Here is an 11,723-nt window from a genome sequence, read left to right on the forward strand (position 1 = left end):
CCCGCAGCGGAGCCGTCTCTCAAATATGGTCATGAACGGTGCTGGAGAAGTTCATTGGAGGCCAGGGCTGTGTGGCAGGGGAGAGAGCTCCTGATAACGTCTCCAAAGGTGCTGCTGCTGCTTCTTTGATTGGCTCCTGCTGTAGCTGAGCTGGCATCTGCAGAGAGAACTTGCCCTGCCCTGGCCATTGTCAGTTGGAGGTTCAGGAGCCGTGGCAGGGAGCGTGGTGCAGCAGGGATGTGCTGGCGGGGCAGGAGGCTCAGGATGGGCCCTGAGGGACTCAACTGCCCTCAGATGCTGTGGCTGCTCCTCTGGATTCAGCTGTGGAGGGGTAAGTGTTGGGTCCCTTGTCCCACAGCCCAGGGCCAGCAGGTACCTGTGTGCCCAGTGGCATCTGTCTGGGAATGGGGTTCCTTTGGGTGTGCTCCTGAGAGCAGAGGCAGAAGGTGCTCAAGTCCATGGAGTCTGTGCCCTCCCCTGTGCCACTTTGGGTGGGAGAGCATCTGCTTTTGCAGGACTCCAGTGCTCATGGCAGCCTGTCCCTGGCTGCATTCACAGAGCCTGTGTCCTGGGACAGCCTTTTGCCAGCATTGTGCCCCTGGAGCTGGTGATGTCCTAGCTGTGCTGGCAGCACCCAGAGATGCCCAGGGCACTGCAAACCCCTGGAGTGTCCCAGGGCATTGGATGCTGCTCCTCTAGCCCTTGGTCCAGGGGAGTCATGACCCCACTAATGCAGCTTGTGCCACTCCAGAGAGGAGAACAAGGGTGTCTGTAGCAGAGAGACACAAAGAACACAAAGATCATGAAGCACCTTCAGTCTCTTTGCAGCCGTTTTCCCCTTGGAGCAACTTGATGCTGTTTCCTCTTGTCCTTTCCCTCGTTACTTGGGAGAGGACACTGAGTGAGTTAATCACCTGCATCATCTGGAGAGGCAGCCTGACCTGACACTTGCCTGGTGGTTCCCCATTTCCTAATGTCTGGTTGCTCACTGAGAGCAGCCTGTAGCATTCAGTGACTGGGCTGGGGGCAGCTCTGCAGCTCAGCAGGTCTGTGGCACCATCGGGTTCCCGTCCCTGTCCCAAGCTCCCCTGGTGTTGCCAACATCTAAGGCTGCAGAGGACAAAGCAGATTCCCTCACTGCTGTTCCTTCTCTAAAATGTGGATGTAGCTTTCATTTCCAGGAATTCGAATAGGTCTCAATGAGTCCTCTGAGCAGCAAGGCAGAGGATTGCCCCAGCCCTGCAGTGTTGGGACTCGGGGCTGCTCTGACTGGTGCTGTGTCAGTGTCTGAAGGTGCTGTGGAGCTGAGGCTGGTGGATGGTGAACATCGCTGTGCTGGGAGAGTGGAAGTGAGACGAGAGCACGAGTGGGGCACCGTGTGTGATGACTACTGGGACTTGGCCGATGCAGAGGTGGTTTGTAAGCAGCTGGGCTGTGGGGCTGCCCTTGGAGCTGCCCATAATGGCTATTTTGGGCCAGGATCAGGCCCCATCTGGATGGATGATGTGCGCTGTAACGGCACTGAGTCTGCCCTTTCTGACTGCAAATCCGGAGGATGGGGCAAACATACCTGCGTGCACAGTGAAGACGCTGGAGTGATTTGTTCGGGTAAGGGGTCAGCCCAAGGTCGATCTTTGGGACTGGGTTGGGAGAAGGGACCTGGCTATGCCCTGAGGTTGGTGGTCATCAGTGTGTTCCCCATTGCTCACTGCTGGGGCCTGTTCTGTTTAACATGTTCATCCGTGATCTGGGTGAGGGGCTGGAGGGCAGCCTCAGTCAGGTTGCAGATGACACCAAGCTGGGTGGGAGTGTGGATCTGTGTGAGGGCAGGAAGTTTTTTAAAGGGAGCCCTGGCCAGGCTGGAGTCATAGAGTGAGAGCAGCGGGATGAGGTTGCCCAAGAGTAAGTGCCAGGTCCTGCCCTTGGGCCACTCCAATCCCAGCACTGCTGCAGGTAGGGGCAGAGGGACTGGAAAGCTGCTGGAGGGAAAGGGCCTGGAAGGGGTTAGTGGCATCAGCTGAACAGGAGTCAGCAGCATGCCCAGGTGGGCAAGAAAGCCACGGGCATCCTTGCTTGTATCAGCAGTGGGGAGGAAGCAGGATCAGGGCAGGGATTGTTCCCCTGTGCTAGGCTCTAGTGAGGCTGCAGCTCGAGGGCTGTGTTCAGTGTTGAACCCCTCACTCACTGCCAGAGGGACACTGAGGGGCTGGAGTGTGGCCAAAGCTGGGCAACGGAGCTGGGGAAGGGGCTGGAGCACAAGGGTGCTGGGGAGGGGCTGAGGGAATGGGGGTGTTGAGCCTGGAGAAGAGGAGGCTGAGGGGAGACATCAGTACTCTCTGAAACTACTCGACACTGGATTGCAGTAAGGTGGCCATCAATGTCTTCTCTCCAGTGATGAATGACAAGACACGAGGTGCTGTCTCAGTGTCTGAAAGTGCTGTGGAGCTGAGACTTGTTGGTGGTGAACATCGCTGTGCTGGGAGAGTGGAAGTGAGACGAGAGCACGAGTGGGGCACCGTGTGTGATGACTCCTGGGACATGGCTGATGCAGAGGTGGTTTGTAAGCAGCTGGGCTGTGGGGCTGCCCTTCAAGTTTCCAATCGTGGCACTTATGAGCAAACATCTGGCTTCATCTGGATGGCTGACGTGCGCTGTAACGGCACCGAGTCTGCCCTGTCTGACTGCAAACATGGAGGATGGGGCAAACATGACTGCGGCCAGAGTCAGCAGGCCGGAGTGATTTGTTCAGGTAAGGGGTTGATCTTTGGGAGTGAGTCGGGGAAAGGGACCTGGCTCGAACCTCAGGGAGCCCTGAGGCTGGAGAGGAGAAGGCTGAGCTCAGGGGCAGCTCCTCACCACATTGTTTCTTGGCAGGATTTGTACGTCTGGTGGGAGGGCAGAGCCGCTGCTCAGGACATGTGCAGGTCCATGCTGAGGGACAGTGGAAAGGCGTCTGTGGCTCCCACTTTGGTGCCCAAGCTGCCGCTGTGGCCTGCAGGGAGCTACGCTGCGGCGGGGCCCTGTCTGTGTCTGGCACAGCTGCCTCTGGAGCAGGGCTGGGTGCCAGCTGGGACAGAGAGCTGCGCTGCGTGGGGAATGAATCCCAGCTCATCTCCTGCCTCACGGGGCCCTCGGGGGAGTGGCCCTGCAGCCAGCAGGACAGCGCTGTCCTCACCTGCACACGTAAGGGCTGTGGGACAGGGGCTGGAGGCCGGGGCTGTGCTGGTGCTCGGGGAGCAGAGGCAGGGCGTGCTGGGCTGGCTGTGGGGCCAGGAGGGCTGCTAGGCTTGTGTGCAGCAGGCTGCCAGCGCCCAAGGACAAAGGTGTGCTGGCCCTGGGGCCTGTGCGTCGGCTCTTGCAGGCCCAGGAGCCCCAGGGCAGCCCCTCTCCTTCTCCTCCTGTGTCCCCAGAGTACGCAGGGTTCAGGCTGGCCAACGGCAGCACAGCGTGCGAGGGGAGGGTGGAGGTTCAGCTGCTGGAGACCTGGGGGACCCTCTGTGCCTCACGCTGGGATCTGGCCGATGCCCACGTTCTCTGTCGGCAACTGGGCTGCGGCTTTGCCGAGTCCATTCCTGGAGGAGAGCGTTTCGGCCCGGCGCCCGGCCCTGTCTGGAGAGACTCCTTCCACTGCGACGGGACTGAAGCCTGGCTGAGCCAGTGCCCAGTGACCACACTGGGGGCCTCCCCGTGCTCCCATGGGAACAACGCCGCACTCATCTGCTCAGGTCAGTGTGGGGAAGATGTCACCTTCACCCTGTTCGGCCTCAGGATGCCGTGTGGCCACCCAAAGAAGGGGTCCCGTGGCAGCAGCAGGCTGAATGTCTCCCTGGAGAAAGCCTGGCTTCCCCAGGAGCCCATGTGGTGTCCATGGTAGGACAAGGGGTACCAGGCACAGGCTGGAACACAGGGAGTTCCACTGGAACAGGAGGAGCACAGGCTGCCCAGGGAGGGTGTGGAGGCTCCTGCTTGGGATGTTTCCAAGCCTGCCTGGACACTGTTCCTGTGCCCCCTGGTCAAGGGGAACCTACTTTAGCAGGGGGTTGGTCTGGATGAGCTCTGCAGGGCTCTTCCCACCCCCACCACTCTGTGCTTCTGTGATTATGAGCTGCAGAAAGAGCCTGGGCTTTGCCCTCACTCGTCATCAGCGCCAGGCTCCAACTTGTCATGTTTAGTATGAAACCCCTGCCTTGCCCTTCTCCCTGAAGAGTGCCACAGGCCCTGGTGCCACTGATGACTGTGGCATCAGGAACAGGCTGAAGCACAGGGTTAATCCCTGGCACGGGCTGCCCAGAGAGGTGGGGGAGGCCCCAACCCTGAGATACGACAGCCAGACATAGCTGAGGTGCTGAGAGCCATGGGGTGGTGCTGGCCCTGGCGGAGTGAGGGGAGGGCTTGGACTGCTGTAGCTTCAAGGACTTCTCCAACAGAAAGGATTGGGCGATTGTCTGCTCTCCACAGGCCCCATCGACTCCGGGTCCCTGCGGCTGGTGGGGGGAGGGAGCCGGTGCGCCGGGCGAGTGGAGATCTTCCAGCACGGGACGTGGGGCAGAGTCCTGGCTGAGCAGTGGGACGTGGCGGAGGCCCGTGTGGTGTGTCGGCAGCTGCGGTGCGGAGAGGCAGAGACGGCCTACAACCCGCCCAAGGCTGAGCGAGGGATGGGCCCCATGGGGCTGCGAGGGGTGCGGTGCCAGGGGCACGAGGCCCAGCTGAGCCTCTGCAACGTCTCCTGGCCCGGGAGGCTGGCGGCAGCAGGGGTCATGGAGGACGTGGGGGTCGTTTGCAGGGGTGAGTGGCAGTGTGGGCCCTGTGGGGGCAGGTGGGCAGCCGGCCCCTGAGAGCAACCAGGCTTTGTCCCCGCTGCAGGGAGCCGGCGCGTGCGGCTGGTGAACGGGCCCGGGCGCTGTGCCGGGAGAGTGGAGATCTACTCCCAGGGCAGCTGGGGCAGCGTCTGCGACGACGGCTGGGACCTGCCCGATGCCGCCGTCGTGTGCCGGCAGCTGGGCTGCGGAGGGGCCGTGCGGGCGCCGGGCTCTGCCGGCTTTGGGGAGGGCTCCGGGCACATCTGGCTGGACGGCGTCAACTGCTCCGGGGCCGAAACCGCTCTCTGGGACTGCCCGGCCAGGCCCTGGGGGCGGCACGACTGCGGGCACAAAGAGGACGCCGGAGTCGTCTGCTCAGGTCTGTGGCGGGAGGCTGGTGCTCAGGGAGGCCGGGCCAGCAGGAGAGCCGGGCACGGTCAGTGCTGGCCCGAGCTGCCGCTGAGCTCCTGCGCGGGCACCTCCTGCGCACAGCCAGGCACGGGCAGCCCCGGGGCCAGCGGGGTCCCTGGGGAGCTCAGCTGTGCCTGGGGGTGGGCGGCAAGGGCAGCGGTGTGCGGCCCTCAGGGACTCGTCTCACTCCCCTGCCAGAGTTCACGGCCCTGAGGCTGGAGAACAGCGACGGCTGCTCCGGCCGCCTGCAGGTTTTCTACAATGGGACGTGGGGCAGCGTTTGCTCCAACTCGCTGACTCTCGAGACGGTGTCGCTGGTGTGCAAGGAGCTGGGCTGCGGGGACACAGGGACCCTGGAATCGCTCCTGCCCCATGGCAGGGTGTCTGGCCCCGCCTGGCTGGACAACATCCAGTGTGGGGAGAAAACCAGCTCTTTCTGGCAGTGTCCCTCTGCTCCCTGGAACGCGCAGTCCTGTGTCGATCTGCGGGAGGAGATCCACATCACCTGCAACGGTAACTCGGAGCCACCCAGGCACCAGGGTCACCCCAGCTCCTGCTCCCCCTGGGCATGGCCAAGGCAGAGAATCCTGGAATCACAGAGTTGTTGGGGTTGAAAAAGATCTTGAAAGTCATTGAGTCCCAGCCCTCCCCTCACACCACAAGGCCCACCATTGACCCACGGCCCTCAGCACCTCAGCTCCACAGTGTTGGGGTTGCTCCAAGGATGTGGAGTCCCTCACCTCTGTGGGAAGCTTTAGAATGGGGCTGACAACCCTCCCAGGGAAACAGTTCTTCCTTAACTCTAATATAAACCTCCCCTGGGGAAACTTGAGGCTGTTTCCTCTTGTCCTATCACTCCTTACTTGGGAGAAGTGACCGATCCCCTCCTCACTCTGACCTCCTGTCAGACAGCTGCAGAGAGTGATCCTGTCTCTCCTCAGTCTCCTCTTTGCCAGCCTGAACACCTCCATTCTCTCAGCCCCTCCCAGTCAGATTTGTGTTCCACCTCCTCAGAAAATTGGCCTCAGCCCATGCCTCCACTGTGATGGTGAGGGGCACAGGAACGGGCTGCACGGAGGAGCTGTGGACTCTCCTTCTCTGGTGACTTTCCAAACCCACCTGGACAAGTTCCTGTGTGACCTACTCTAGGTGGCCCTGCTCTGGCAGGGGAATTGGACTGGATGAGGTTTCAAGGTCCCTTCCCAGCTTCAAGATTCTGTGATTGTGTGATTCTGAGATCCCCACTCTCCTCTGCCCCACTCCCCTTCAGACCCTTCACCACAGCGTTTCCTCCTCCAGGGCTTCGCTCAACAGTGCCCCCAAGCCTACCGGCCCCGTGCCCCAACGTCACGAGCTGCACAGGTAGGGAGCTGCTCCTCTGCGTGCCCCTCTGGCCTGGCAGGGCTGTGCCCACTGTCCCGCTGCCCTGGGAGCTCTGTGCCTTCTGCAGACAGGGAGAGGATCCGCACCGTGGGAGGAGAGGACGGCTGCTCGGGCCGGGTGGAGCTGTGGCACCACGGCTCCTGGGGGACGGTGTGCGACGATGCGTGGGACATGCGGGATGCCGAGGTGGCCTGCAGGCAGCTGGGCTGTGGGCCCGCCGTGGCCGCCCTGCCCGAGGCTGCCTTTGGGGAGGGCACGGGCCCCGTCTGGCTGGAGCAGGTGGAGTGTCGGGGCACAGAAGCGGCTCTGCAGCAGTGCTGGGCCTGGCCTGGGGACCGCGGGCTCTGCCGGCACAAGGAGGACGCGGCCGTGCGCTGCGCGGGTGAGTGCAGGGGCTGGGGAAGGGGTTTGGGCTCGTATCATGGCCCTGGCCTCTCATGGAGTTCGTCAGGCTGGAAAAGTCCTTTGAGATCATGGAGTCCAAGTGTTGCCCTCACACTGCCAAGCTCACCACTGACCCATGGCCCCCAGCACCTCAGCTCCACGGCTTTGGGATCCCTCCAGGACTGAGGACTCCCCCACCTCCCTGGGCAGCCTGGCACAGGGGCTGACAACCCTCTCAGGGAAACATTTCTGCCTCAGCTCCAGTCTAAACCTCCCCTTGGACAACTTGAGGCTGTTTCCTCTTGTCCTATCACTCCTTACTCGGGAGAAGTGATTTATCCCCACCTCACTCCAATCTCCTGTCAGTCACCCCTCAGTGTCTTCTAACTGGATCAAGCTTCATCCCCCGAGTCCCTGGGCTCCATCCCACATTTTCCCCCTCTCCAGAGCCAGAACCTCCCTGTGCAGTGCAGGCGCCTGGTGCCGAGTGGCAGCAGCCTCAGTGGAACCGGCCACTGCCCGTGGGGCCCAGCAGCCCTGGGACTGGCCCCTGGCTACCTGGGTCATCGTGCCTGCTGCCCGGATCACAGGCACTGGGCCTCATCCTGCTCTGGCTTTGCAGCACTGCGGGATGGGGCAGTTTGGGCTGCAGGATGTGTTAAGAGTCGCCCCAGACACAGGGGGCTGTGGTGGGGAGGGGGCTCCCTGATCCGCGCACAACCCCCAGCAGCACAGCTCTGCTTTTCCTCCCCTGCAGCTCCAGTTGCAACGGCAGTATCCCCACCCCGAGCAGGTAACTTGTCCCTGGGAATCCCTGGGGCCAGGCTCTGCCGCAGAGCCTAAGGGAAGGGGCTGCTTGCTGGCGGGGGGGGGGGGGAGAGGAATCGAGGTGGGACGAGGCCCTGGGATGGGGATGGGGGGCTGGGGAGGGCTGTAAGTGGCTCAGAAGGGTTTGAAGCTGCCCCAGCACTGTCTCTTGGTCTACTCCGTGCTTGCTGGCAGCCAGGACTGGCACTGCCCCTTCAGTGCTCTTGCCCATGCAGGTCCCACACGAGGCCGTGTGAGCAGCACGGTGCCCATCATCATCTGCATCGTCCTGGGGGCCCTTCTCTGCCTGCTCCTGGCCCTCCTGGCCGGGCAAGTGCTGGGGCGCAGAGGTGGGTCCTTGCAGAGTGGTGCTGGGGGCAGAGGCTCCTGGTTTGGCTGTGGGGGCTGCAGGGTGGCACTGAGGGGCACAGACAGAGGATGAAGCTGGGGGCTGCCACAGGGCAGCTGCGGAGCGTCTGCGCAGGGCCGTTGCCCTCCCTGGGGATGTGGCAGCCACGACTGGGCAGCGCAGTGGGGCTGGAGCAGCCCTGGATTGGCCCCAGGAACAGGTCTGGGGGAGCACGGTGGGGTCCTGCAGCCCCTCTGCCCATCCCTGTGCCAGCGTTGCCCCTGTGCCCAGGCTCCAGGAGAGCTCAGCAGCCCTTCCCCGAGGCCCTGTATGAGGAGATCAGTTACAGCCCGGCGTGGAAGGAGCAGGAGAGGTTTGGGCGCTCAGGTGGGTACGGAGCTTTCCTGGGGGCACATCTGCAGGCCTCTTTCTCCCGGCCACGAGCCAGGGCTTGTCCCTCACAGGCCTCAGGCCCTGCAGAGCGTGGGCTGTGCAGGGAGCATCTGGGTCCTGGCACCGCCAAAGCAGTTGCTCCCCCTCCAGCTTTGCCTGTCCCATCCGGACACCCCCCCTCCTCCTGCCCACCACCAGACCCCCGAGGAGGGAGGGAGAGAGGGATGGAGGGGCTGTGCTGTGAGACAGAGCTCCTCGGAGATGGGGTTTGTCCAAGGGAAACCGGGTGAATTCCCAGCCAGCTTCATGCCTGTGCAGCCCCAGCTCTGGGAGTCTCCCTTCCCCATTTCCAGCAACTGTGGAGGCTTTGCTGTGTGACACCCGCTGTGCATCTCCCCAGGCTCCTCCTCAGAGGGGTCCCTGCCCCAGCTGCAGCCTTCCCCTGCGGCCAGCGAGGAGGAGGATGCTGTGGGAGTAGCTCCAGGTAAGGCTGGGATGGAGCGAGGTGTCACTATGGGAGATGAGGAGGCCATGGGGGGGCTCCTGTGATCTCAGCCCCATGTCCCTGCGCATCCTCCTGCCCTCTGCTCCACACGACACATCTTGTCCCTGTCAGCGGCTCCCCTCTCCTTCCAGACAGCCCTGTCCTGCCTGCAGGCGGCCCAGCGGATGGCTACGATGATGCCAGGGAGGTTTCTGAGCCTGGGGAGGCCACTGGCCCTGGGCAGGGAGCTTGGCAAAGGCCCAGGGAGCCAGAGGAAAGATCAGGGTCCGGGGACGCAGCCGGAGGTGAGAGGGAAATGTGGCAGGGCCCTGGTGCCGCCTGAGTCGCTGCCGTTAGCGAGGCCCAAAGCTGCCGGGAAGGACAAAGCTGCCAAGGAGTGTTCCTTGGAAGGGCCGGGGCTGGCAGCAGGAGCTGCAGGTGGTGAGGAGCAGGGAGGAGGGGGATGCACAGGAGGGACAAACTGCAACGTCCTGCCTTGCTGCTGGCAGGGGCGAAGCTGCGCTCCCGCAGAAGCGCTGGGGTCGCTGGAGCTGGAGGAGAGCCCTCGTCCCTGTCCCGGGGGAGCTGCGGCTACGACGATGCCCAAGAGGTGTCTGTGGCACGTCCCTGTGAGGACACCGAGGCCGTGACACCGCAGGTCAGGGCACAACAGCCCCCAGAAGCCGGGCTGGGAGTGTCCAGCACTGCCACGGGGCTGCAGCAGCCGGGAGAGCCCTGAGCACCGGGACACTGTCTGCACCCAGGGGTGGCAGAAAGAGTTTCCTCTGTCTTTGGCCTCATGCTGAGCCTCAGTGTCATGATGGTTGTGATTAAAAGCCTCGGGGGATTACCCCATAGCTGGTGCTTCCCTGTGCAGGCGTCGTAGTGTCTCGTGGCGCTGAGTGGGGCAGCGCAGCACAAAGACGTGGCGCTGGGAAGGGGCCCGTCCCGGGGCTGATGGGTTTGGGATCTGGCTTTGGGGCTGCAGGAGCCCCTGAGCCCTTGGGCACATGCTCATGGCACAGACAGTGCCATGCTGCCAGCCACAGGGGCTGGCACAAAGGGCCCTGTGGGAGCTGCCACCCCATGCACCCGTGGCAGTGCCCATCTCCTCAGCTCCCACCAGCAGCCGCCCTGACACCAGCTGCAGAGCCCCTTCCTGGGCCACACAGACTGGGATTCCGTCTCCTCATCGTCTGCCACCACCCCAGGCCAGGGACCATTCCTGGTGCCTCGGGCCCTGGCACAGCCCCAGCGCTCTGGGCACAGCCACAGAACTGCCTCCTCCCTCAGCAGGGGCCGGGATGTCCCACGGCAGCCCCAGGACCCCTTTCTGCTGCTCCCCTCCAGCCCCCACCTCTGCCCTCCTGCTGCCTCACCTGGGATGTCACTTTGGGCTTGTGCTGGCTCAGATCTTGTGTGTGGGAGCAGGAGGGATGGGAGCAGGGGGCTGGGGGCAGAAGGGCTGGGAACACCTTTCTTTCCCTCAGCACTGTTGGAGGGCCTGGGCAATGGAGACAGGATGGACAGGAGACACGTGCTGCAGCCCGAAGCAGGGGTCCAGCCCCCGGCCTGGCTGAGAAGGAGTCTCAGGGGAGCATGTTTCCATGACACAGGAGAAGTTGGTGTCTCTTCCCTAAAGCAGGAGCTGCTGGCAGCAGTGCCAGGGTCCCTCTCCCTCACTTGAGGTTTTCACCTGCACCATAGCCCAAGGCAGAGAAACCTCTTACACCGAAGCCAGGAGGGGAGGAGGGTTGGACACTGGGGCAGGGCCTGGCTCCCAGATTGCCACCATTGCAGCTGGGTCACAGAGAAACAGCATCAATCACAGAGTCACAGAGCCACAGAATCCATCACAGAGTCACAGAATCTATCACAGAGTCACAGCATCAGCCACTGAGTTACAGAGTCACAGCATCAATCATAGAAAGGTTATAAAAAATACAAAAATTAAGTGATTTTATCAAATAGGTAGTTTAAATTTACAAATAACTTAGCAGAGCTCAGCAAAACTGGGTTTGCAGATGTTTGCTGACTTCACGCTCCTTAGGCACCATCAGCCTTTGGGCTTTCTGAGGCAGGAGCTTCCCTTCTTATCAGCCTGTTCTCAGGTTCACACAAGGAAGTTGTTGATTCATGGTCATCCCAACAGTGTTCCTACAGGCTCAACATTAATTCCTTCTAACCACCACAGCCTGTTTCTCAAGATACTTTGCTCCTTGTCCTTGCTTTAAAGGAAAATTACATTCCATAAAGAACAACAGAGATGTGTCTTGGAGGCTAAAAATAGTGGTGGGGTGCTAAAACTGCCCCTTTGGAGTCTAAAACCAGGCTCTGGAAGCACAAATGAAGATTTAGGAAGAGAAAAAAGGAAGCTTTAGAGCTTACAGAAGAGCTTTTAGGACCCCAAATGGAAGATTTTAAGGTTTAAAATGAGACTTAGGGTTCCAAGAAGGAGGTTTTGGGCTGTAAAACTAGGATTTGGACCCTCACTTCTTGCTTTGGGCCTTAAAAGTGAGATGTTGAGGCCCTAAAAGTGAGGGTCTGGACCCTAGAAATGAGGGTTTGAGCTCTAAGAATGAGGTTCTGGGCCTTAACAATGAGGATTTGGATCCTCTAAATCAGGCTTTAGGTGCTAAAATAGGGGTTTGAGACAAAAAATAAGGCTTCAGGCCATGAAAAGTTGTTTTGAGGCCAGAAAATGAAGATTTAG

General features: G+C 61.3%; 1 protein-coding gene across 1 annotated transcript; it reads left to right on the top strand.

Moving 5' to 3' along the window:
* Window positions 1–264: 264 nt before the first annotated feature.
* LOC133629570 (deleted in malignant brain tumors 1 protein-like) lies at window positions 265–9,749 on the top strand. Its single transcript, XM_062020215.1, has 14 exons — window positions 265–331; window positions 1,285–1,608; window positions 2,426–2,749; window positions 2,875–3,183; window positions 3,411–3,725; window positions 4,459–4,785; window positions 4,864–5,178; window positions 5,409–5,723; window positions 6,510–6,572; window positions 6,661–6,975; window positions 8,021–8,134; window positions 8,425–8,520; window positions 8,927–9,010; window positions 9,520–9,749. Exons 1-14 carry the CDS (start codon window positions 265–267, stop codon window positions 9,747–9,749), a joined length of 3,198 nt encoding a protein of 1,065 aa, XP_061876199.1.
* The last annotated feature ends 1,974 nt before the right edge of the window (window positions 9,750–11,723 follow it).

This window comes from Colius striatus, unplaced genomic scaffold (genome assembly GCF_028858725.1).
Source record: "Colius striatus isolate bColStr4 unplaced genomic scaffold, bColStr4.1.hap1 scaffold_76, whole genome shotgun sequence".
Classification (NCBI taxonomy): Eukaryota; Metazoa; Chordata; class Aves; order Coliiformes; family Coliidae; genus Colius; species Colius striatus.